Source organism: Epinephelus lanceolatus, chromosome 3, assembly GCF_041903045.1.
Source record: "Epinephelus lanceolatus isolate andai-2023 chromosome 3, ASM4190304v1, whole genome shotgun sequence".
Taxonomy (NCBI): Eukaryota; Metazoa; Chordata; class Actinopteri; order Perciformes; family Serranidae; genus Epinephelus; species Epinephelus lanceolatus.
Genome location: NC_135736.1, coordinates 41,643,567 through 41,668,352, shown reverse-complemented (window position 1 = coordinate 41,668,352; position 24,786 = coordinate 41,643,567). Strand labels below are relative to the sequence as shown.

The 24,786-nt window shown below is 38.6% G+C and overlaps 2 protein-coding genes across 2 annotated transcripts; both read right to left on the bottom strand.

Moving 5' to 3' along the window:
- Positions 1-77: 77 nt before the first annotated feature.
- Positions 78-24,468, bottom strand: LOC117255102 (uncharacterized). Its single transcript, XM_078166606.1, has 22 exons — positions 24,259-24,468; positions 23,879-24,181; positions 23,569-23,802; positions 22,493-22,585; positions 22,188-22,382; positions 21,067-21,408; positions 20,549-20,891; positions 20,396-20,453; positions 19,888-20,078; positions 18,667-18,680; positions 15,917-16,243; positions 14,494-14,842; positions 9,642-9,808; positions 9,015-9,317; positions 8,702-8,935; positions 8,427-8,531; positions 7,960-8,169; positions 6,955-7,281; positions 3,889-4,237; positions 3,740-3,797; positions 2,571-2,761; positions 78-2,163 (listed from the first exon to the last, which is right to left on the bottom strand). Exons 1-22 carry the CDS (start codon positions 24,311-24,313, stop codon positions 2,136-2,138), a joined length of 4,476 nt encoding a protein of 1,491 aa, XP_078022732.1. The 5' UTR covers positions 24,314-24,468; the 3' UTR covers positions 78-2,135.
- Positions 16,647-19,887, bottom strand: LOC144462490 (uncharacterized). Its single transcript, XM_078166383.1, has 5 exons — positions 18,486-19,887; positions 17,887-18,166; positions 17,574-17,807; positions 17,290-17,394; positions 16,647-17,131 (listed from the first exon to the last, which is right to left on the bottom strand). Exons 2-5 carry the CDS (start codon positions 18,089-18,091, stop codon positions 16,878-16,880), a joined length of 798 nt encoding a protein of 265 aa, XP_078022509.1. The 5' UTR covers positions 18,092-18,166; positions 18,486-19,887; the 3' UTR covers positions 16,647-16,877.
- Positions 24,469-24,786: the final 318 nt, after the last annotated feature.

The window sequence follows — 24,786 nt, the reverse complement described above, 5'->3', positions numbered from 1 at the left end:
TCATTCATTTCAACCTAGGTCTGATGACTTATCAATTAATCAATGTGGCAGTTAAACAATCCAGAGAACAAGCAATAGACAACTGAGTCAACTTTATTTAAAAGTACAGTCCATTATCCAATTGTGAAAAAGTTCAACCCTCTACCAAAACTTAAAACACACTTGTATCTCAAGGAATCATGGTAGCTAACAGCTAACACTTTGTTTTAGATGTTATACATAGAATAAAACAATTAATATGCTTTTCATGTCAGTTGTGGTCAGATAAACATTTTTCTAAAATATTGCAAAAGGCAAACCTATATGGCAAATATGTGAATGAACCTGTGCTTTATATGGTTAAATATTACACACTAGACTTAAGAAAAAATTAAGCAAATAAAGCATAAAAACTGCTCAGTACCTGTACTCCGTGTAATGACAATAAAGTTAAAGTTTAGCCAATAATAATAAAAAAAAGAAGTGGCCACTGTTGTAGCACAGGTACGAAAATTATGTTATTCCTCTTAAGATCAAAACGAAAGGAAAAAAGAATAAACCAACATTTCCAGATTCAAGACGACTAATTAATTAGCTAGCTAATGCTAATTTTTATTTATTTTTAGCTAATGCTAATAGAGTCCGACCGTCCACCCGGAAATGAGTTAGCATTTAGAGCCCTTTGTTCCCTTGTCTCAAAGTCATTGGGTTTTTTGAATGGGTTCTTGATTATGAGCCTCAAAAAGGTCTGCAAATAACACAAGCTTTAAGAATTTTCACGTTTTATTCTCAATAAATACCCCACTGTGAATTTTGAAGTCTATGTGCCTTAAAAATAGCGGTTACTAACAAGCGGCTAAATAAGACTACAGAACGTCATCACGCCGAGCTGCGTTGAACACGGCCTTGGAAACGTTACATCACGCGACCGTAGTGTAGTTCGTTTTTAGCCTAACGGTAGCCTTTTATTTCTGGCTAATGCATTCAGACTTTAATAATCATGTAAGTAGGTTTCATTTGAAAATGTTATATTGCTACACAAGACGTGTAAGTTTCATAAACGTCTGTTTGAATTCAAAACCCAATGGAAAATCCCACAGGGAACCGGGGCGAAGCTAACGGCCGCGTCGGTTTAAAGAAAAACGTCATCCTCGGCGGATAACGTTAGCAGGGTTAGCAGTTAACAACGGCAGTTAACTTTTTTTTCTGTTGGGTGAGTATTTCATAACCAGTTAACGTTAGCTTTCTGTAACTTTGAGTTTGTTATCCACAGACTGTACGTGTTAACATAAAACAGTAACGTAAGGTTTTTAATTTAATTTAATAGAAAGACATAGTTAGCGTTAGCATACGTGTTTGCTAGCAAGTCTTCACAAACCAACCATTAAGTTGCTTTGGTTGCCTAGCAACACAACCGAAGTTAGCTTAGTCAGCAGCTATGCTACATCTAACTAGCTAGCAAAGAAATACAGACGTTGGACACACTTAAACACATAAAACAGCACATAACAATTTGGAGAGCCAGTTTTTGCTGTCACTTTGCCAAAACACTTTTAGTGGTTTTCAATTCAGTGCTAATTTTCAAGACATTAACTAATGTTAGCTTGGTAAGTTTGAATGGCTTGTCCTGTAAAGGACTGTACTGACTAAACATGGCAAAAAGCTCCTCAGGAATATGTTTCAGCCGTGAACGAGAACGAGAATTATGCAGGTGTTGTGCTGGATAATATCTATATAGTACAGGAGAGCTTTTTGTTGCAACTTTGATTAATTTACATTCTCTTAAGTTTCACAGAAATACTAATTTTGTTGAAGGGTTCCATGTATGTTGGAAAGTATCACACATTGAAAGTCTGTTCAGCAAGTCATGACTGTAGTTAAACAGACATGACCATGGGTTTATCAGAGTACTAAGAAGTCCTGGTTTCACTTCCTAGAAGACACAGCTGGAGTCCAATCAGCACTCTGCATGCCTCTGAGGTGTCCATAAGATGCTGGATGTCTGCCTGCTCATTCCCAGTAAGCTGGTGTAGATGAGGTCATCAGCCGAGGCCCCCAGACGTAAACGCATTCCAGAGATGATCAACAGAATAATTTCCAAGTTCTGCACAGAGGGGAGTGTGTTGTTATATTCTGTTTGTTGTGTTGTACAAATTCTAGGTATCCACTGCCTGGCCGTCATGCCTGAGAGTAAAGGAAAGAATGCATTAACATACTGTGGATTAAACATTTGGCAAAGTATTTTAAATGTATAATTAAGAAAAGTAATTTTCCCAGTTGAGGCAGTTACACAATAACACTTAAAATGATATTCTTGGGAAATCTGTAAACCATTTTTACACCCCTAAATGTCTCATGCAAGTCAGATTAGCGATGTGACAATGGGTGTAAGTAGCCATGAATTTTGTCCATGGATCGTTATCCCAAGATGGAAATGTATGTAAAAAAATGTAATATAAATGTAAACAATATTTTATTAAAATAGGACTAGTAGGTTCAAAGATATCATGTAGCCCAATCTGTAATAAGCTACATAATTATTACAGTGTAGAGCAGAACATGAATCAGTTGTAATAGCAAGAAATGCATACTCAGGGGTCATGTTTCGTCTGAAGTTGACAACAGCATAGGGGACGTGCTCTTCTTTGTGAGGGGGATGTGGCTGGACTGTGGAGTAAAGAGGATCTCTGTGGTTCTGAGAGAAGTGGACGCTGCTGTAGTGAAGTTCATCCTGCTCTGTTGTTTGAGCTGAGACGTTGCCATACAGCGGATCAGGGTTCAGCTTATAAAGAGACAAGAGAGATCATATTAGCAGTATAAATGATTCCCACTCGAGCTCAGTTGTAGGGTTAGCACAGCATTACAGCTTCTGAAATAGCTGGCTGGAGTAGGTCTTGGATACTTTAAAAGAGTTAATCAAGAATATATTTATTGCAACAAAAAAAAATAGTGCAGACAAAACCTAATTGTGTGGCAGCTTTTACAGAATCACAATCTCAAATAGTATTTTTATGTGTGGTGAACAACATGATTATGTAATATTCTACAAAGGCTTTTAAAAGGACGACCCAGAAGTTAACATCACCCTGGTTCACCTGTCAAAAAACCAGTGGGATTTTTCATTGGATTTTGGGTTATTGCAGATAAAAAGCTTGGTGGCAAACAAGGCCTACATGTTTTTTCTTCAGCAAATAATCTCCAGAAATGAACACCACTTTTATGATCATTTTGAAGTGTAAATGCAGTTGTTAGAAGTAAAAAGTGAAGGTCAGGCTATAAACAAACTACACCACAGTGCATAACTTCAAAGTCACCACCACACCTAGGCTGTAAAATTGTATTTGGCATGATGGCATTCTGAATTTTCACTGAGCCAACTTTTATCTACTGCCTTTATAAGACACATGAGCACTTCAGAATAAAATGTAAAAACATCTCAAGCTTGTTCGAACCACAGACCTTATTTCAGGTATCTAACCAAAAACCCATTAAAAAAAAAGACTGAATTCAAGACAAGGGAAACGGAGGTGCTAAAATGCTAACCCCTTTCCGTGCTTTAGGATTCATTCCTGCAGCACAGTAGAACAAGATTTACATTGCAAAATATAGGACCCATGAAACTTGTGCAACATTGTGTTTCTCTGTCATCACAGTAAGTGTTTAGTTAAGAAAAAAGTAGTCCACAGCATGGAAGAGAAGCAGGAAATGATATGGTGATGTTTTTCTAATATAGCAGAAGTGTACAAATTCTTTTCTTTACCTGCTCCAAGTTGTCTGAAGTTTCATTTCTGGGAGACTGACTAGAAGTCCTCCTTCTTCTGGTTAATGAAATCAGTAAATAAACATTAATAGGTGAAGCCAAGTTGGTGTGTGAATGTCATTGCTCTGAAATAGGACAGTGTCGCTCACCTAATCCACAAGAAGACAGCAAGGGGTATTAAAAGCAGGAGAGCAGCACAGACTCCTGCAGCTGCTGCTGATGTCAGTTTTCCCGTTTTACTTTTGACCGTGAGAGTTTTTTCATGAGAGGTGGTGTTTTGAGGAGTTTTAACAGCACAGGAGTAGTTTCCTGCATGCTGACTGCTGACTGGATCTAGAACCAGGTGTTTGTTTTGGTTCTCTGTCGGGGTCAGAGGTCGACTGTTGAGGAACCAAACGTAGGTTGTGTTGTCAGGCAGGGGACAGCTGGTACTGCAGGTCAGTGTGACTCTCTGGTCCTCTCTCACCACTGCAGAAGGCACAAACTTTACTTTCAGACCTGAAAGATGGTTTAAGTGGTCAGAAAATAAAGAACAGATGTGTAATCTCCCAAGTCCTCCTCCCTAAACAAAAAATAAGTTGTTTGTCAGTAAAACAACCCACAGAGGCAAAAAGACTCATGAAAAGTGTTTTCTGGTCTGCCACCTCTGTGTTAAAGCTATAGTGTGTAACTTCTGTCGCCTCCCAGCGGATAAAGCATTATTACAACAAATAAGCCGGCACTTTCATGTACACAGAGTAACACTCTGTACACAGAGTAACTCTCGCCTCACACTGTGTACACAGAGTAACACTCTGTACACAGAGTAACACTCGCCACACACCGTACACAGAGTAACACCAGTAGCCACACACCGTGTACACAAAGTAACACTCGATTCACACCGTGTACACAACGCTACACAACGTGGCAAACACCAGGCTGCTAACATTACATAACGTTCATAGCACCATTTCCAAGAAAATAATAAAGTACTAGGTCCAGTACATGTAACAGCAACACATAACGTTAATACTCATAATATAATTATAAACCGAGTCACTTACTTATCCAATAGCAGCAAGACAACATCCGTGTCTGCCCTCAGCCCAATTTCTTCCGTCAGCGCTCTCCACCGAGGAAAAGCGACGCCAATGCAAATCCTTGTTTGCCTTCTCCATCAGTCACTTTCCTTCTTTGCTAATAGACCTTCAGCGGAACGTCCAGGCTTTTTCTTTGTGGTAAGATCCACTTCTGAACCGTGTCTCGGCCGCTTCTTTGTTACTTTCTCTTTCTACCTGCGCTCTACCTCTTGCTATGACACTCTCCGCTCTTCCTCCCCCTCCCTTCTTGTTGTGAGGAAGCATTTCCTGTGCGCCAGCGCGGGAATGTCGGCGGTCTACACACATACTAAAAATGATATGTATTGAAAAATACCGCGAGATGTTAGAGTAGCCGAACAGCTTAATCAACATTGTGTCATCTCCTCTAGTAGTGGCTTGGGTGAAACAGACATTTACTGACCTGTAGAAGTTACGCACTATAGGGCCCAGACACACCAAACACACATCAGTGAACTAATGGCGACAAAGGCTGACTATTGCATCGTCTCTCATTGCCTCTGTCTCAGCCAAAAAGTTGCACATGAACACACCACAGAGACTACAGCCAATGGCCAACTAGCACATATGTTCTGCACCTGCGTGAGAGGAAATAACTCTCCAGACCAGCAGGTGGTGGTAATCTGTGTTGCGCCTTCAGAAAGGGAAACTGGGAGATCAACAGGACTGATTCAAAACATTAGTTATCCAGTTAGCAACTTAACAACACAGCCCAATGTTGGAAGTACAAAGGATATTTACTGTGTGCCAGCAAACAAAACAGTTAAGAACTGTTTCTGCCAAAAAGCTCAGTGACTAATAATGTAGTCTGAGTGGGCTGAAGTTCGCTGCATAGATCAGCCTCTCTCAGCCACGTCCGGTTGTGTAGCAGTTTTCAACTGTTTTCAACACGTCCTTTACTAACTTTTGCGGTGTTTGATCTTGCGGGGATGTAGCCATTTTTCTTCCACGGTTCGCATCCTGTAGGCGATATTTTTGTGGGCGTGTTACACCAAAACCTGTTTCCCCCCGGCAATGTTTTTGCAAGTGCACCGTTGCTGTGGCACCGCCCAGAACGATTGTGATTGGTTGAAAGAAATACAAGCAGCCGGAGGGTTTTTTTCTCCAATCTTAAAGTGAGAGTCGGCCCAGCCAGACCTTTCTTTTCTTGAGAAAAGTCTGGTGAGCGAGACTACTAAAAATATAACCTTAGGTAATAAAACATGATTGTTTTGATCTCATGCCCTCTTGATTTTGGCCATTTGTTTGCTTTTCTTGCTTGAGTTTCTCTTAGCATGTGCTGAGCTGAACTGCCAGTCAGAGTGATATCATTCATCGATGGACTCCGTCGTCTCTGATGCGACTCAACATGCTGAATCAGCCAAAGAAAGCAGACAAGGGCCGACGAGTGCTACCAGTGTGGGACACACTGCAAAAACTAGGGTAACAGACACTCACTGATACACAAACATTGATCAACGGCTGACTGTCGGCTTGGCATGTCAGGGCTCTCTGTGTAGGCAACTAAAACTGTAGTACCAAGGGTTAAAGAAGGATCACTGTCATGCTTAACCGTACAGCATGAAGGTGTTTATAACCAGGACATGAACTGTAAACTTTATTTATTTATTTTTTTTAATATACTTTATTAATCCCCGAGGGTAAATTCAATTTTTTACTCTGTTGTCAATTACACACAGGTCCGAACACACACATGCACTAACTGGACCTATACATGCACTAAGTGCATGAGATGTCAGAGAGGGCTGCCCATGACAGGCTCTCTGAGCGGTTGGGGGGTTCGATGCCTTGCTCAGGGGCACATAGGCAGTGCCCAGTCCACGCTCCATGTTTTGGTCCGGACGGGGACTTGAACTGGCGACCCTCCGGTTCCCAACCCAAGTCCCTATGGACTGAGCTACTGTAGCCCTTTAGTGTTGAAGTCTCATGTTTTGTGTTCCCAGCCACCTATCCCAACCTTAGGAAAACAGTAGAAGAAGCAGTAGACTGCAGCTAGTCTCATTTAGAATTCATTAAGCATGAATTGACCTTTCAGTGTGTTAACTGCTGGTAGTACATGGTGTGGATGTCAATAATTCACAATACAAAAATGACAGATTTAATCTAAAGAATTACCTGTGACAACCAAAGTCACTCCAGGTTTCCATCCATCGTCTGTCTGCAGTTTGAATCTGTATTCTGCTGAGTCATTCCTCTTCAGGTTACTGATTCCCAGGATGTGACGATTCTTCATGGTGTCATTATACTTCACTCTATCTCCAGCCTTAAGTGGCTTTTCAACTTCACCCTCCACACTTCTCTTTACTTTATACCATGATTTTGACTTTTGTAGCCAGGAGTTAGAATTAGAATATTCACTTGAAATGTTCACTGAAGAACCATCCAGAGCGCAGATTGTCCTGCTGACATAATTTACAGTCCTGCAGTTTGTATCCTTAGCACCTTAAATGTTGATGAAAGACAAGAGCCAGTTACATTTTAAGTAATGTTGAAAGTCATTGTACATAATATTTAATCTAAGATTCCTGTGTGGAAGAAGATGTTAGCTTTGTATTAGACATAAATGATAGACATCAGGACCTGCCAGTCTCAAACTTGTATGTCTAAAATACTTTTTCCATCAGAACCTATTACTAGTAGGAGTCTGTTTAAATTTGTGGCCAAAAAGATACAACCTGATTGGATCTATATTAAATTTCATTAACCTTTGACAAAATGAACAAAGTGTTTGTGATCTAGCAAACAATTACTTACAATTACTATTCACAATGGAACATAGTTACTGTGTAATATTATTGCATATCATAAAGCATGGTGTCTAGACAAACACCAATGTCAACGTTTAGTGGTCAGCAGCAGATCCCAGCGATAACAGACTGAAAGACACTTAACAAGATACATAAATCAGTGCGACAAAAAACTGCAGACTAAAAAGATTAAATCATAGTAATCATTTGTGATTACTACTTCACAGCAACTACATTACACTCTAATGTGCCTGTTTTTTTGTACACGTCCTGTGAGGATGAATCAGTATTAAAATCATCATATTTCTCAGACCATTAACACAAATATCCTATTTCATAAGTTCTAACAGCCCATAAGTTGGTTTGTACTTACAGACTTCAGCAGAGCGCAGATCCTCGAGGCCTTTTACAGCACAGGAGAAGCTTTCAGCAGAGCTGTTGGGAACTACATGCTGATGTTTCTCAAACTGTCTAAGTAAATGTCTGCTCTTATACCATATAATGGGAGTCAGGGGACAGCTGGTGTTACAGGTCAGTGTGACATGGTCCTGTCTGTCTGCAGGAGTCTTTTGAATATGTACCTCTGTTGGGAGATGACAAATACAGTTTTTATGAGTTATCAGTAAATATCAGCATATACTTTAAAACATTAATTATTAGATATATACTCAAAGCACAATGAAACCAGAAAGAAAGACTATGGTTTTTGTGCTTGTAACAAAATATTAAAAAAGCAAAGATATGATCAAAATAAATGAATTGTCTATTGCAAATTAAATCTTATAGGAACAATTATGTCAAAAGGATGAGAGGTGTGTTTGTGTTTTGTGGATGTTTAACCTGTTGGATATGTGATGGAGCATGGCTCATCCACTGATGACTGCTTATGAGAACACATTGCCCCTTTAGCATAGGTCACATTAAAGCAGGTCGATGTGACAGAATCTGGACAAAAATAATTGGTGTCAGTAAAGTTAGTTAATAAATTACTGCATTTCATAATCCTTATAATTAAATGTCCCAGTGCTTGAATAATGATTTGTGAATATACATATTTACACATTTAGCCAGAAGTTTGATCATATCATTAGAAGCAAGTAACCGTTGTCACTCACCCACTGAGACTTCAGGAGCTCTGAGATGCTCGTAGCCTTTGATAGCACAAGAATATGTGACTACTTCCTCACTGCTGACCAGCTGGTGGTACCAGGGAGACCAGTCCTGATAGAGGAACTCTCTGTTCTTGTACCAGATGTAGACTGCAGGGTTTTCAGTCAGAGGACAGCTGGTGTTGCATATCAGTGTTACTGTCGGTCCCTCTGTGGTGGGAATCACCTTCACCTGCAGGTCTGAGATGATGATGTATAAAATAAGAATTAATATACTGTTGTCATTCTTTGAGTAATTTATTATTGACAACCACTGTACCTGCCACATGGAGCTGAATTTCACTTTGCTTGCAGTTGTCTGGTGTGTCAGTAGTTTCTTTGCAGCAGTAAACCTTTGCATCACTTTCTGTCAGATTTTTGATCGTCAGAGTGAAGTTTCTCTCTTCCAACATGTTGTTCGTTACATGATTTTCATCTGGTGAGATCTCCTTTGGAACTAACTGAGATCTATCCCTGTACACAGTGTACCATTTCATGCTTGAGGTGGGACGTTCAGCTGAGCAGGGCAGATCCACTGACGAACCTTTTAAGGCACAGATGTTTTTTTGTCGTCCCTCAATCCCTTTAACAAAAACTTTGATCAGCAAACATCTGGAAGTATTTATTCTCTCTCATAACTTTCTTCTCTATACTAACAGGTTAGTGATGATGGTATGATATTGGAAAGGATCACACTGATACACTGAAGCACATCTAAAGAGCTCATAGCAGAGTAAGTGGAAATCATGACAAGCTAACATTCAATCATCTTTTTTATTTATAAATCAACCTGCAGTTTCCTGTATTTTCCCTACAAATTAACATTGATTGTACACTCCTGATAAACATTATTTACAGTCAACAGTTAATCAGCATTGTATAAGAAATAAGAAACAGTCATTCATACCTGAGACGCACAGGATAAAAGCCATAAACACACATCCAGCTTCTGCCAAAAACATGGCTGTTGAAGTCTTCAGCCTCCAATCAGAATGTTGATGATATAATTTAATGGCTTTATTACAACTACTACCTTTATGAAAACATGAATAAATGGCTGAAATCAGCGGCAGTCTTCATACAAAGAAATTGACTGTTGATCAGTGTAAGCACGGCTGGCAGACAAACTGCAGCTCTGACACTTAAAAGTCACTTCCTTCCTCATTGTTATTCTTAATTTAAAAAAAAAAAAAATCCCTCTAGTGAGGAATCTATGTATTGCAGTCATTAAAATCTGTCATTAGTAAATTGCATTATATGTTAATCAAAATGTTGTTTAAATTGCTGGTGTGAGAGCAGAGAAGTGTTAAGCTGATTGTGGTTATTTTTTGGTGGGAAAAAACTGCAGACAGGAAGCTGCAGACACAATGTCTGTGGTCTTTTCACATGCAGAGCAACATATATTTTTGGCAGTAAAATCTGTCTAACAATTTCTTTTTACAGTCACAGCTGAAAATCATCCAGAAAGTAAAACAACATTGACAAAGTGCTTTGATGAGCTGCTTTAACAAGCTGTTACTGTATCTGTACTGTAAATTAGATGTAGCAAACCAGTCGGACACATCGTCACAAAATGCACTCGCACACACACAAACAAAACCACAGCTCTATCCGCTTGTGTATGTGTGTGTGTGTGTGTGTGTGTGTACTGTTTGCATGTTTCCACAGTCACTTTTAAATTCTGGCTTGTGTTCTGTTACAACCAGAGAGATTAATAAAGACAGATTAATGCAACATGATTTATTTACACAGTCTTGTGAAATTCTAAGATGTTAACGTTTTTGAGACACTAATTCACCTGCTGGGGCATTCAAACTGTCCAATTCAGCAATTAAAAGGTCAAAAGGACCTGATCTGTGGCCTTCTTGTGTGTAAAAAGTGGAATCTGTTTGCAAAACACTGAGCTGCATTCACCAACAATTCTTTAGAAGAAATGTCTTCCTAAAACCTGCAGTGTTCACAAAGATTCTGACATTCATCAATGCTTTCTTATTTGGGATTTGTTTTTAGGTAAAAACAGAATCTACAAATATCAAGACAACACTTACGCACAATTTGTGCTGACACGTTTGTGCAAAAATGATTATTGGTGATTGCATGTTCTTCAGTTCTACAGTTGTATATTATAGGATATTAATTACAATAATATTTTTATAATTAGTATTTTTTCATCATTATTTTCATTATTACTTTTCAAGAAGAGCTATGGTCTTTTAAAAATAACATTAGACTAACACTGTAAGTCCCATCACTTATTTTAATGGGAACCATGCCATCTTATAATTAGTGACTGATCGTGCTAGATATCATGGACGATTCAGTGGGTGGGACACACAGTTACAAGGCAGCGTTCTGAGAAACTTATTAATAACTTCCAGAGACATTGCATTGATGAGTGCTCATCTTTGTCCGCAGTCCTGACAACTGTGCTAATATAAAGTTGACAGTTTGCGGGACGGGTGGTTGATTAATGCATATTTTGTATGTGTATACTGTAGGCATGTAACGATATATCGAATTTCGCAGTGTCATGATAAAATAAATTCTCGATACCGTCGTGGGAATGCCACGGTAGTTATATAGCTGCGTTCTCCTACAGAGCCGGTAATATGACTGTGCGACTACATTCCCCATAATACTTTGCATGCTACTGCGCTCGCAGGTGAGACCAGATTTTCTCCGCGACTGTGTGTCATAGCGAGAAGCCACGCATATCACGTGAAACAGCGGAATCATGGCTTTCCGACAAGACCAAGCACTTGTCGGTAGTCCAATGTTTTCATAGCAAAAAAAAAGATAAAGTTACACTAAAATTATGTATAACAAAGCTTTCATACAGCTTTGCACACACATTACTTTTGGATGGATTACTCGCGAATGCAGGGTCGCACAGAAATGCCACGCATATCACATGAAAGCGCAGGACCAGAGCTTTCCTCTCCTCATCTCCTGTTCTGAGAAAGTGTTAGGGTCTCCTTGATGTCAAGATTGTCAACCTGGCGTGAACAAACTGAGTGAATGTGTGTTTTTGAGTTTTTCTATGACTTCCAGGGAAATGGCTGGGCTTTATTTATTTTGGTTTTCTTTCACACACATTTCTACCCACCTCTCTCTCTTGCTCTGTCTCTCTCTCTCTGTGTCTCTCTGTGTATCTGTGAGTGAGGGGTTGTGTGTTATTGAGTTTACATTATTTCTAATTTGTTAATTTTGTTGTTGTTGCATGGTCTGATTGTTCTAAATTCTGTTTATTTGATGAATATAGATTATAGACTACTCTATCCTCATAATTTGATGTCATTCAGATGACTATCTATTAATAGTACTACACTACTTTTGTTCAGAGTAGGTTAAAAAATACTGAATGTTTCCGTTTTCATATTCTGTCACTATAGTTAATATAATTGACATGACTTTGTTATGGCACTTTAATGTCTGCCTGCCTAGCAGTAATAGGGGGGAAATGAAAGCACATGTTGAACTGTGTGTTGATTTGTTTATGATACGCTTCCAAGTTAAAAATAACATGCTGTACAGTGTACATGCACTATTTTTGAATAAAATAGCTATTTTTAACAATAAATTTTCTCTTTTTTTCCCCTTGTATAAATATCATGATATATATCGTATCGTGGACTCTTTACCGTGATAATATCGTATCGTGAGTTTCTGGTATCGTTACATCCCTAGTATACTGTATATATATGTACATAAGTCTGGTGCTCCAGCCTTTTTAGACTTTTGGGCATTCTTGACTTAATTCTCTCAACTGTTCTTCTTCTTCCTTTTCTTTGTGTGCACACAGCCCTGCAGTCCCATGTCATTTTATGGGCATTTAACTATGCTAATTAGGATCAGCTGACACATGCTTTCAGTTTACCATAAAAGGTGATTCATTATTATTAGACCACTGGTGTGAACAACTGTGTGGTTTAAGAACACATAATGAATCTGACGTAGACTTTTCCAATGATCTTTCTCAAGAACAAATGATTAAAAAAAACAACTTAGACTGACATTGGTGATTGAGGGACATTCTTCAGAGTTTTCAGACAGTGTTGCGTGCTTATTTATAGCTCTTCATTCTGCTGGTCCACATGCATCCTCCACACAGGCAAAATGCATTGCACCTCATATTTGAGGAAGTGTGGTAAAGAGCTGTAGTTTAATGGCATGCTTCTGTTTGAGATGCTCAGTACTTTTGGGAAACTTGTGGTCCATATCAGTGGAGTAAACTGAAAAGCTGCTGGAGGTTAGAAGCCTTGAAGTGTGTTAAGTCTGGCAGATCACTCAGTTTGCACTCAGCTTTACCCTTGCCTGTCGATGCTGTGATATTGACGTTGTCCAGAATCAGAATCAGAAACACTTTATTAATCCCTGAGGGGAAATTGTGATTTGTTACAGTTGCTCTGATATATAGAATAGAGAATTATAAGAAGTAAAAATAAGAGTATGAAATAGCAGTATGTAAATATAAAGCAATACAGTAATATGGAAATAAAAATGTACATTAAAATAAAAAAAAAAAAATAGAATGTTCATTATGCCACAATGTTTAACACTAGTACTTAAGATTTAAAAATATTAAAAATAAAATATATATTGTCACTGTGCTGAGGCTCTAAGTGTGAAATTTAACTACAATATATACATCAATAAAATAAAGAAGAATAGAATAAAAGTAACAGTTACGTGCATGATAAAGTCCTATACTGAGAAATATTGCAGTTGAATAATTGCACAGAATATTGGGGTAGTTGAATAATTGCACCTAATAGATACTTATGAATTATAAATACAGAAGGTTACAGTCACTACGACTATCAGGGGAGGGTCCCTTGCAAAATACCATGGCAACAAAGTTTGATTTAGTTAGAAGACACTGGCTCGATGGTGGAGTAGAGAGCATCTGTGTGGTCCTTAGAGAAGTGGAGTCTGCTATAGGGGTTGTCATCCAGCTCTCTTGATTGACCTGAGATGTTTTCATACATGGAACCAGGGTTTAGCTGAGGAGGCAAGACAAATAAAATTACTTTATATTATATTGCAAGCAGAAGTTTGGCTGATTCTCCAATAAGAACATTATAAAATGAAACTAGAGCTCAGTTGTTAAAGGTTTTTGAAAGCCTTTTTAGGTATATTTTGCAAATGTATGGAGCATGTTACCCCATAAGATATGTTAGAGGAAGTATAGATCTATTGGCTCAATAAAACAGTGCAAAGAAAGTAATCCTTAGTTGCAGGTTATACGGAGTTTTTGACATAGTTCAAATCCTGGAAAATTTTCTGTCCTATTAATGATGAACATCACAACTGGTTGATATGCAATAAATAACAAAAGGCTGATCTGATTTATGTGGCTTTAGTGACACTTAGGCGGGAGAAAAAAAGTTAATTTAACAAATGAGAACGTCAGAGAAAGCGTAAAACAGTTAGAAACAGGACCAGGTGCAGAAAGGAATGATTCAAATGAGAGAAAAAAAGATAAGAGGAGGAAGTTTAAGGAGCCATCCTGACTGTGAAGACATGATCATTCCTTTTGAAGAAAAGCAAGATATAAGACAGTGATCTTTGATGTAGCAGAATTGTGAAATAAATCAGTTTTTTACCTGTTCCATGTTGTCTGATGTTTCAGTTCTTGGAGAGTGACTGGAAGCCCTGTTTTTTCTGTTTTATAAAATCAATGAATATTTGAGTGAATTAGTGATGTTATATTAAGATTTGAATATTATTGCTATGAAACAGAGAACAGTGTTGCTCACCTAATCCACCAGAAGACAGAGAGGGGTATTAAAAGCAAGAGAGCCGCACAGACTCCTGCAGCTGCTGCTGGTGTCCAGTTTGGTTTTTTACTTTGGACAGCGAGAGTTTTTTCACGAGAGGTGGTGTTTTGAGGAGTTTTGATACCACAGGAGTAGTTTCCTGCATGCTGACTGCTGACTGGGTCTAGAACCAGGTGTTTGTTTTGGTTCTCTGTCGGGGTCAGATGTTGACTTTTGAAGAACCAAACGTAGTTTGTGTGGTCAGGCAGAGGACAGCTGGTACTGCAGGTCAGTGTGACTCTCTGGCCCTCTATCACCACAGCAGAAGGCACAAACTTTACTTTCAGACCTGAAAGATGGTTTAAGTGGTCAGTAAATAAAGATCAGATGTGTAATCTCCCAAGTCCTCCTCCCTAAACAAAAAAATAGGTTATTTGTCAGTAAAACAACCCACAGAGACAAAAAGACTCATGAAAAGTGTTTTCTGGTCTGACACCTCTATGTGAGGGCCCAGACACACCAAACACACATCAATGAACTAATGGCAACAAAGGCTGACTATTGCATCATCTCTCATTGTCTCTGTCTAAGCCAAAAAGCTGCACATGAACACATCACAATGACCAGGAGATCAACAGGATGGATTCAGAACTCAGTTAGCCAGTTAGCACATTAACAACACAGCCCAATGTTGGAAGTACAAAGGATATTTACCGTGCACCAGCAAACAATAGTATAAACAGTTAGAAACCGTTTCTGCCAAAAAGCACAGTGGCTATAAACATAACCTTATGCAATATGACATGTTTGTTTTGATCTCATGCTCTCTTGAGCCATTTGTTTGCTTTTCTTGCTTGAGTTTCTCTTAGCATGTGCTGAGCTGAACTGCCAGCCAGAGTGATATCATTCACCGATGGACTCTGCCGTCTCTGATGCCGACTCAACATGCTGAATCATCCAAAGAAAGCAGACAAGGGCTGACGAGTGCTACCAGGGTGGGACACACTGCAAAAGCTAGGGTAACTCACTGATACACAAACATTGATCAACAACCAACTGTCGGCTTGGTGTGTCAGGGCTCTCTGTGTAGGCAACTAAAACTGTAGTACCAAGGGTTAAAGAAAGGTTAACTGCTTAACTGTACAGCATGAAGGTGTATATAACCAGTATATAACCAGTATCATCTGTTTGTAGGAGATTGGGCATGAACTATAAACTTTAGTGTTGAAGTCTCATGTTTTGTGTTCCCAGCCACCTATCCCAACCTTAGGAAAACAGTAGAAGAAGCAGTAGACTGCAGCTAGTCTCATTTAGAATTCATTAAGCATGAATTGACCTTTCAGTGTGTTAACTGCTGGTAGTACATGGTGTGGATGTCAATAATTCACAATACAAAAATGACAGATTTAATCTAAAGAATTACCTGTGACAACCAAAGTCACTCCAGGTTTCCATCCATCGTCTGTCTGCAGTTTGAATCTGTATTCTGCTGAGTCATTCTTCTTCAGGTTATTGATTCCCAGGATGTGAGGATTCTTCAAGTTGTCATGATACTTCACTCTACCTACAGCCTTAAGTGGCTTTTCAACTTCACCCTCCACACTTCTCTTTACTTTATACCATGATTTTGACTTTTGCAGCCAGGAGTTAGAATTAGAATATTCACTTGAAATGTTCACTGAAGAACCATCCAGAGCGCAGATTGTCCTGCTGACATAATTTACAGTCCTGCAGTTTGTATCCTTAGCATCTTAAATGTTGATGAAAGACAAGAGCCAGTTACATTTTAAGTAATGTTGAAAGTCATTGTACATAATATTTAATCTAAGATTCCTGTGTGGCAGAAGATGTTAGCTTTGTATTAGACATAAATGATAGACATCAGGACCTGCCAGTCTCAAACTTGTATGTCGAAAAATACTTTTTTCATTAGAACCTATTACTAGTAGGAGTCTGTTTAAATTCATGGCTCTAGGCCAAAAAAGATACAACATGATTGGATCAATATTAAATTTCATTAACCTTTGACAAAATGAACAAAGTGTTTGTGATCTAGCAAACAATTACTTACAATTCCAATTCTCAATGGAACATCGTTACTGTGTAATTTTATTGCATATCATAAAGCATGATGTCTAGACAAACACCAACGTTTAGTGGTCAGCAGCAGATCCCAGCGATAACAGAGACTGAAAGACACTTAACAAGATACATAAATCAGTGCAACAAACAGCTGCAGACTAAAAAGATTAAATCATAGTAATCATTTGTGATTACTACTTCACAGCATCTGCATTACACTCTAAAGTGCCTCTGTTTTTTTGTACACATCCTGTAAGGATATATATATATATCATATTTCTCAGACCATTAACACAAATATCCTATATCATAAGTTCTAACAAACCATAAGTTGGTTTGTACTTACAGACTTCAGCAGAGCGCAGATCCTCGAGGCCTTTTACAGCACAGGAGAAGCTTTCAACAGAGCTGGTGGGAACTACATGCTGATGGTTCTCAAACTGTCTAAGTAAACGTCTGCTCTTATACCATATAATGGGAGTCAGAGGACAGCTGGTGTTACAGGTCAGTGTGACATGGCCCCGTTTGTCTGCAGGAGTCCTTTGAATATGTACCTCTGTGGGGAGATGACAAATACAGTTTTTATGAGTTATTACATTAAATAAGCATGTACATTAAAACATTTATTATTAGATATATACTCAAAGCACAATGAAACCAGAAAGAAATGGATGAGAGGTGTGGAGGTGTGTTTGTGTTTTGTGGATGTTTAACCTGTTGGATATGTGATGGAGCATGGCTCATCCACTGATGACTGTTTATGAGAACACATTGCCTCTTTAGCATAGGTCACACTAAAGCAGGTCGATGTGACAGAATCTGGACAAAAAGGAATAATGTCAGTTTTTAGTGAATTTAGTTGATCAGCAATTGCATGTTGTAGTCCTTATAATTCAGGGTTCCAGTGCTTGACTAATGAAATGATTCTTGAAAGTACATATTTACACATTTAGCCAGTAGTTTCACCATATAATAAGAAGCTAATCATTGTCACTCACCCACTGAGACTTCAGGAGCTCTGAGACGCTCGTAGCCTTTGATAGCACAGGAGTATGTGACTACTTCCTCACTGCTGACCAGCTGGTGGTACCAGGGAGACCAGTCCTGATAGAGGAACTCTCTGTTCTTGTACCAGATGTAGACTGCAGGGTTTTCAGTCAGAGGACAGCTGGTGTTGCATATCAGTGTTACTGTCTGTCCCTCTGTGGTGGGAATCACCTTCACCTGCAGGTCTGAGATGATGATGTATAAAATAAGAATTAACATACTGTTGTCATTCTTTGAGTAATTTATTATTGACAACCACTGTACCTGCCACATGGAGCTGAATTTCACTTTGCTTGCAGTTGTCTGGTGTGTCAGTAGTTTCTTTGCAGCAGTAAACCTTTGCATCACTTTCTTTCAGGTCTTTGATTGTTAGAGTGAAGCTTCTGTCTTCCAACATGTTGTATGTTACATGATTTTCATCTGGTGAGATCTCCTTTGGAATGAATTTAGGTCCAGTGTACCATTTCATGCTTGAAGTGGGACGTTTAGCTGAGCAGGGCAGATCCACTGACGAACCAGATGTTTTTTTGTCGTCCCTCAATCCCTTTAACAAAAACTTTCATCAACAAACATCTGGACAAATTTATTCTTTATTCTTCTCTATACTAACAGGTTAGTGATGATGGTATGATATTGGAAAGGATCATACTGATACACTGCAGCACATCTAAAGAGCTTGTAGCAGAATAAGTGGAAATCATTACAAGCTAACATTCAATCAACTTTTTTTATTTATAAATCAACCTGCAGTTTCCTGTATTTTCCCTCCAAATTAACATCTACTGCACACTTTTAAACATTATTTTTATTTACAGTCAACAGTTAATCAGCATTATATATGAAATAAAAACATTAATTCATACCTGAGATGTACAGGATAAAAGCCATAAACGCACATCCAGCTTCTGCCAAAAACATGGCTGTTGAAGTCTTCAGCCTCCAATCAGAATGTTGGTTATATAATGTAATGGCTTTAGTACCACCACTGCATTCATAAAAACTTAAACAATATAAATGAATAATCAAAATCAACAGTCTTCTTACAGAGACAGAAGGGCCTGTGGGTTCATGTGAGGGTGCACACAGCTCTGACACCAAAGGGTCACTTCCTTCCTCTTTATTAAAAAAAGGCCTCTAGTGAGGAATCTATGTAGTGCAGTAGTTGTTTGACATCATATTTATTAAGTGAATCTTCCACAACTTAAAAGTGTTACCAATTTTCTCACCATGTATTATTGTCTTGTTTTCAGTTGTCACAACATGTACAGGCTCATGTAGAAGGGTTAAACTGCTCTATATTTTCATCATAAAGATGTCAAAGTTGCCAGAGTCAGAGCAGAGAGATGTGAAAGAGTTTGGGGAAAAATAACATGAAGATACAAATGTTATGTCTGCCATCTTTTAATACACTTAGGTAATGCAGAGTAAAACATGTTTCTGAGAGCAAACTAGTTTTACAAAAGCTTTTTACAGCTGCAAATAAAGTTATACAACATGAAGTACATCATAAAAAACACACAAAATGCTTCAATGAGCCTACATGACAAAGCCACCCACATTTGTTGCACTGCATTGTGGCCTGGCTCAATCTATTTAAGACATAATATCAAGTTATTTGTACAGTATATCAGGTGTGATCAAGTCTAATCAATCAGCCCTTGAGGAGCGTCTGCCATAAACATTGCTTAAAAAATTATTCAGCAGTGAGAGGACCAGTAGGAACATAATCTGTTCCCTTTGACCTTTACATCATTGAATTTGTTCATAAAACTTTCTTACTGTGTTATATGTGTTATATACTGTGCTGCACTGGTCTTTAGGTCTTTAGCTGCTCTTCTACTTGAATCTGACACATTGAAATATGTGTGACTTCTAGTGTCTTTGGTGTTTTGACGTCTTTAAATTTGTCTCGTGTCATTTTTAGAAAAGAGTTGAAGTGTCACTGAGGCAGCATTTCACACATTTGTATTTATGGTATGGCTTTTAGGCACATGCATTGTTCCATGCTAGCTAATGTGAGGCATTACTGTGTCTTCAGGAAAACTCTGTCTGATTCTCTGATAGATGTTTCAAACTGATTAGCTTTTGCTTGCAAGGCTGAGACCTTCTGGTGAATTCTATGAGACATGGAGTGAAGTGAAATATTGGTGGAGACTAGAGGGCTTAAACTGTGAAAGTCTGGTTGTTGAAAATAGTACCACTGATCACGATGAGTATGGCCACTAAGTAGATCCTGAATCAGTTGTGATGATAAGAGATGCTCACTCAGAGGTCGTGTTGGGACTGAAGTTGACAGTAGTATAAGCAACGTGCTCCTGTTGTTCGGGCTGATGCGGTTGGACAGTGCAGTAAAGAGTTTCTGGCTGGGTCTTAGAGAACTGGACTCTGCTATAGTGAAATTCATCCTGCTCTGCTGGTTGAGTGGAAATGTCTTCATACACATGACCACGATTTAGCTGATGAGGAGACAAGACAAACAGTGTCAGTAAATTGATGTTTTGTGTCACTTGAAGAATCAGTTTATCTGAAGGGAAGCAGGACAGAAGAGGGTGAAGGTTTCAAGTGCAGCAGAATTTCTACATTTCTGTTCTTTGAGAAGAAGCCAAAAATTAAATTAATTGTACTTACTTTACTGTACTCACTGAACATTATTAAACTAAATACAACCAGTCAACAGTCTGTGGGATTTTTTGGATCCTTTGCAGTCAAGAGTTTTAAATCCTACGATGAAGACTTAAATGTTGTGCAAGAAGAAGAAAAGTCTGATCTTTACCTGCTCTGTGTTGTCCATTGCTTCAGTTTCAGGAGACTGACCTGAAGTCCTCTTCTTTCTGGTTATTGAAATATAAATATATATGTATGAACAAGCAATTTCAGATTAGCAGTTGATTGTAACTGATGTGCAATGCAGCACAGTGTTGCTCACCTAATCCAAAGGAAGAAAATAAGAAATATGATGACCAGGAGAACAATATAGACTCCTGCTGCTGCTGCTGCTAGTGTTTGTTTCTGTTTAACATTTTGGACAGTGAGAGGTTTTTCACCAGATGTAATGCCACCTTCAACAGCACAGGAGTAGCTTCCTGCATGTTGACTGCTGACTGAACAGAGTATCAGTGTCTTGTTGTGCTTTCTTGGCTCGGTCAAAGGTCGACTGTTCAAGTACCAGATGTAGGTTGTGTTGTGAGGCAGAGGACAGCTGGTAATGCAGGTCAGAGTGACATTTTGGCCCTCTGTCACCTCTGCAGGATGCACCCTCACTGTCAGGCCTGAAACAGGATTTAATATGTCAGTTGTCTGAATGTAACTGAAACATAGAAAATAAGTCCCTAATACGTTAACAGTCAGCTGTTCATGTGCAAAGTCATTGTGGTTCCTGTTTTTAAGACAAACCTTTACAATGACCCTGGCACCATCAGCATTGTATTTATTCTGCAGAATTACCTGTGACAACCAGCGTTACTCCAGAAAAGTCAGACTCTTTCCATCCTCCATTAGGTCGTTTGAGTCTGAATGTGTATTCTGCTGAGTCATCCTTCTCCAGCTTATTGATTCTCAGGATGTGCTGATTCTTCATGTTGTCATCAAACTTCACATGAGGTGCAGCCTCAGCCAACTTTACAGGTTTTTCCTTCCCATTTTTATTTATTTTAAACCATGATTTAGAAGTTGGCTGCTGGTCGTGGGGAGGCGTGTATTCACTTATAATGTTCACTGAAGAGCCTCGCAGAGCACAGATTCTCCTTCTGACGTAATTCACACTCAAGCAGTTACTGTTCTCAAAACCTGAAATATAGATGAAAGATTAGAGTAGCTTTTTGAGGATAGACGAATATTACTGCTCATTGACAGAATTAACAACAAGTGAGTCTCAGTCTTAGTGATTTTGACTATGGATGACTTTTAACTCCATTGACCCTTTATTCGGGGGTTTCATTCAATTTGAAAAATGAAAAATGGGTATTATCAAAAAAGAATCAAATCATTTCTTTTTTTGATTTTTGTTGCATCAAAAAATGGACACAGGTTGTGTGTTTTCCTGTTTTCGTCTCAAGTAGATAATCCAATAAACAAGAAAATCAGAACATTTCATGGTCAAAGACAAATGTTTTAAGGCAGTCATTTGTCGTTAAAAGTTTTATGACGAGACACTGCTCCTCTCTGACTGTCTCTGCTGACTGATTTGACGTGCTCTCAGTCAACATGGACATCTAGTGGCCACATGACATCAACACAGTTTCATTAGTGATTTGACAGAAAACAGAAAAACATACACTCATTTTCTATTTTTGATACCCTCAAAAAACAGACAGAAATCTTTTTTTCTTTCTATTTTCCAGTTCGAACTGAAAAATTCAATAAAAGAATGATTCACAGAATTACTTGAGGGTTACTGCATTAAACTAAACATCAGTTAGAAGTGTTATTTAATCTGCCCCTATGAGACTACAACATTCTTCAGATCATTATTGCTCATAGTTTTTCACATATTCAGATTTATGACACCAGTACACCTTTCCACAAGTTAAAACAGAATGTACAGTACATTAAAGGCTCATACTCACAGAATTCAGCAGACAGCAGATCCTCGAGGCCGTTTACAGCACAGGAGAAGCTTTCAGCAGAGCCAGTAGCTGTTAACTGTTGACTCACAGAGAGTATGTGTCTGTTCTGGTACCACCTATAGGCAGGTTCAGGGTCAGTCACAGGACAGCTGGTGGTGCAGGTCAGTGATGTAGAATTCCTTTGAACTTGTACTTCTGTTGGAAGATGATAAATGCACTTTTAATTTGTGCCATGTTAAATAAGATGAATTAAATGAATAAGGGTCTGAGAATGAGAGGTTTGTGAATGTTTGAGGAAACTTGACCTCTGGGATATGTGATGGAGCAGGGTGTCTGCCAATCAGAACACATCCTCCCTTCAGCATAGGTCACAGTAAAGCAGGTCGATGTGACAGAATCTGGACAGAAAGAAATGAGATTCAGTATTTTAATTAGTAATAGCATGTCATAAGTTCTTCAATGATTCCATTTTGTCTTGAAAGTGTAACATGTTGCTTACTGCACTATAGCTAATTTTAATGACATGCAGTCTTTTGACCAGCTTTCAAATGTGTAAAATCTTTTAAAAATGATTTTTTTTAGATATCTCCAGGTCAGAGACCACTTCAGTAAAGATATTAAACAAACAGAGGATAGTGAACCCACTGTGATTAATATAATAACTGATGGAAATAAGAATAAAGACAACAAACATCTTGTATCCTGAATATATCATAGATTACAAAATTCAAAAAATTATTTTACTGCCTAGGTCAAACAGAAATGGGAGAGGGCTCAGGCCTGGAGATATCGGACGATGATTGGAATGATATTTGGAAGGGTCAAGCTTAGACCACCAGTTCAAGATCCTGGTGGGAGTTATGCTGGAAGAACATAATACAATATTTTGGGACTCTTAAACTGAATATTATACAACAGCGGTCTCAGGGGTGGGATGAATGCTGCAGCCATTGGCAGACCAGTTTCATATTTTTGGGAATGCCCACTAATTTATCCATATTGGTTAGAGATTACCAAATAAGCCAAATAAGGAACATCTTAGGAATTGAAGTTAATTGTTCTTTTGTCATATTGTACTTGGCAAAACCCCGGATAATCTCATGATTTTGGCCGCAAGCAAGAAAGCAATCACACAGAGGTGGCTACAGGCGAGCCCCCCTTCAAAGGACGACTGGATTGCAGTTATTAACGAAATCCACTGTATGGATAAAATCACCTTTTCTTTAAGACTGCGACTTGATCAATAAACAAAACATTGGAAAATATGTATCATATACACCAAAGGATGTAACCTTTTCTTTTCCCCTTGACCAGAAAACACCACTAAAAATAAGGAAATACTAAGAAGTAACATCATAAGGAGCTAAGTGTTGTCACTCACCCACTGAGACTTCAGGAGCTCTGAGACGCTCGTAGCCTTTGATAGCACAGGAGTATGTGACTGCTTCCTCACTGCTGACCAGCTGGTGGTACCAGGGAGACCAGTCCTGATAGAGGAACTCTCTGTTCTTGTACCAGATGTAGACTGCAGGGTTTTCAGTCAGAGGACAGCTGGTGTTGCATATCAGTGTTACTGTCTGTCCCTCTGTGGTGGGAATCACCTTCACCTGCAGGTCTGAGATGATGATGTATGAAATACAAATTCATATGCCGATGTTGGTCTTAAAGTTATAAATTACTGGCCACTGTACCTGTGATGCGGAGCTCAGTTTTGTTGTGCCAGCAGCATTCTGGGTTGCTAGTCGTCTCTCTGCAGCAGTAATAGTTTGCATCACTCTCTGTCAGATCATTGATCGTCAGAGTTGGATGACTATCTTCGGTTATGTTGTACGACACACGATTTCCATCCAGAGAGACCTCTTCCTGAATATACTCATAGTCTCCCCTCTCTACAGTGTACCATTTATTTCCTGAAGTGGGGCGTTCAGCTGAGCAGGGCAGATCCACTGATGAACCTTTTAAGGCACAGATGCTGTTTTCTTTTCCCTGAATCCCTTTAACACAAGATTTCATCAGTAAACATCATTTTTCAATTTACTCAATATATGAGGTGAAAAACAGTCATTCATACCTGAGATGTACAGGATAAAAGCCATAAACACACATCTGGCTTCTCCCAACAACATGGCTGTTTCAGTCTTCAGTCTCCAGTCATAGAGTTGATTGTATAATCTATTGGCTTTATCACAACTGCTGCGTTTTTAAAACATTTACAATATAAACTATATGAAGAAATGGTCAAAATCAACGACTTCTTTCAGAGACAGAATGAACTGTTGATTAATGTGAGGGCGGCTGCAAAACTACATGTAGCTCTGACACCAAGCAGTCACTTCCTTCCTAATTTTTCTTCTCAGTAAAAATAGATCTTTGGCAAAGAATCTATGTAAGGCAGTAGTTATGTAAAGTCATATTTTGACATAAAAAATTGTTTTACATTTATTATCATTTTGTTTTCAGTTATTCACATCGTGTATTTGCTCATGTAGCAGTGTTTAACTGTTGTATATCGATATCAATATATGATATAATGAAATTATATCATTACAAAGATGTCATGGGGACCAGAGTGGGAGTGGAGAGATGTGAAGTTGTCTTT

Coding starts and splice junctions, on each gene's coding strand:
- LOC144462490 (XM_078166383.1), bottom strand. CDS start 18,091: ATGAAATGGTACACTGGACCTAAATTCATTCCAAAGGAGATCTCACCA. Junction 17,808..17,886: donor AATTCAGCTCCATGTGGCAG/GTACAGTGGTTG, acceptor TCATCATCTCAG/ACCTGCAGGTGAAGGTGATT. Junction 17,132..17,289: donor CTCCATCACATATCCAACAG/GTTAAACATCCA, acceptor ATCTCCCCACAG/AGGTACATATTCAAAGGACT.
- LOC117255102 (XM_078166606.1), bottom strand. CDS start 24,313: ATGTTGTTGGGAGAAGCCAGATGTGTGTTTATGGCTTTTATCCTGTAC. Junction 20,892..21,066: donor AGTAACGCTGGTTGTCACAG/GTAATTCTGCAG, acceptor ATCCTGTTTCAG/GCCTGACAGTGAGGGTGCAT. Junction 3,798..3,888: donor GCTGTCTTCTTGTGGATTAG/GTGAGCGACACT, acceptor TTCATTAACCAG/AAGAAGGAGGACTTCTAGTC.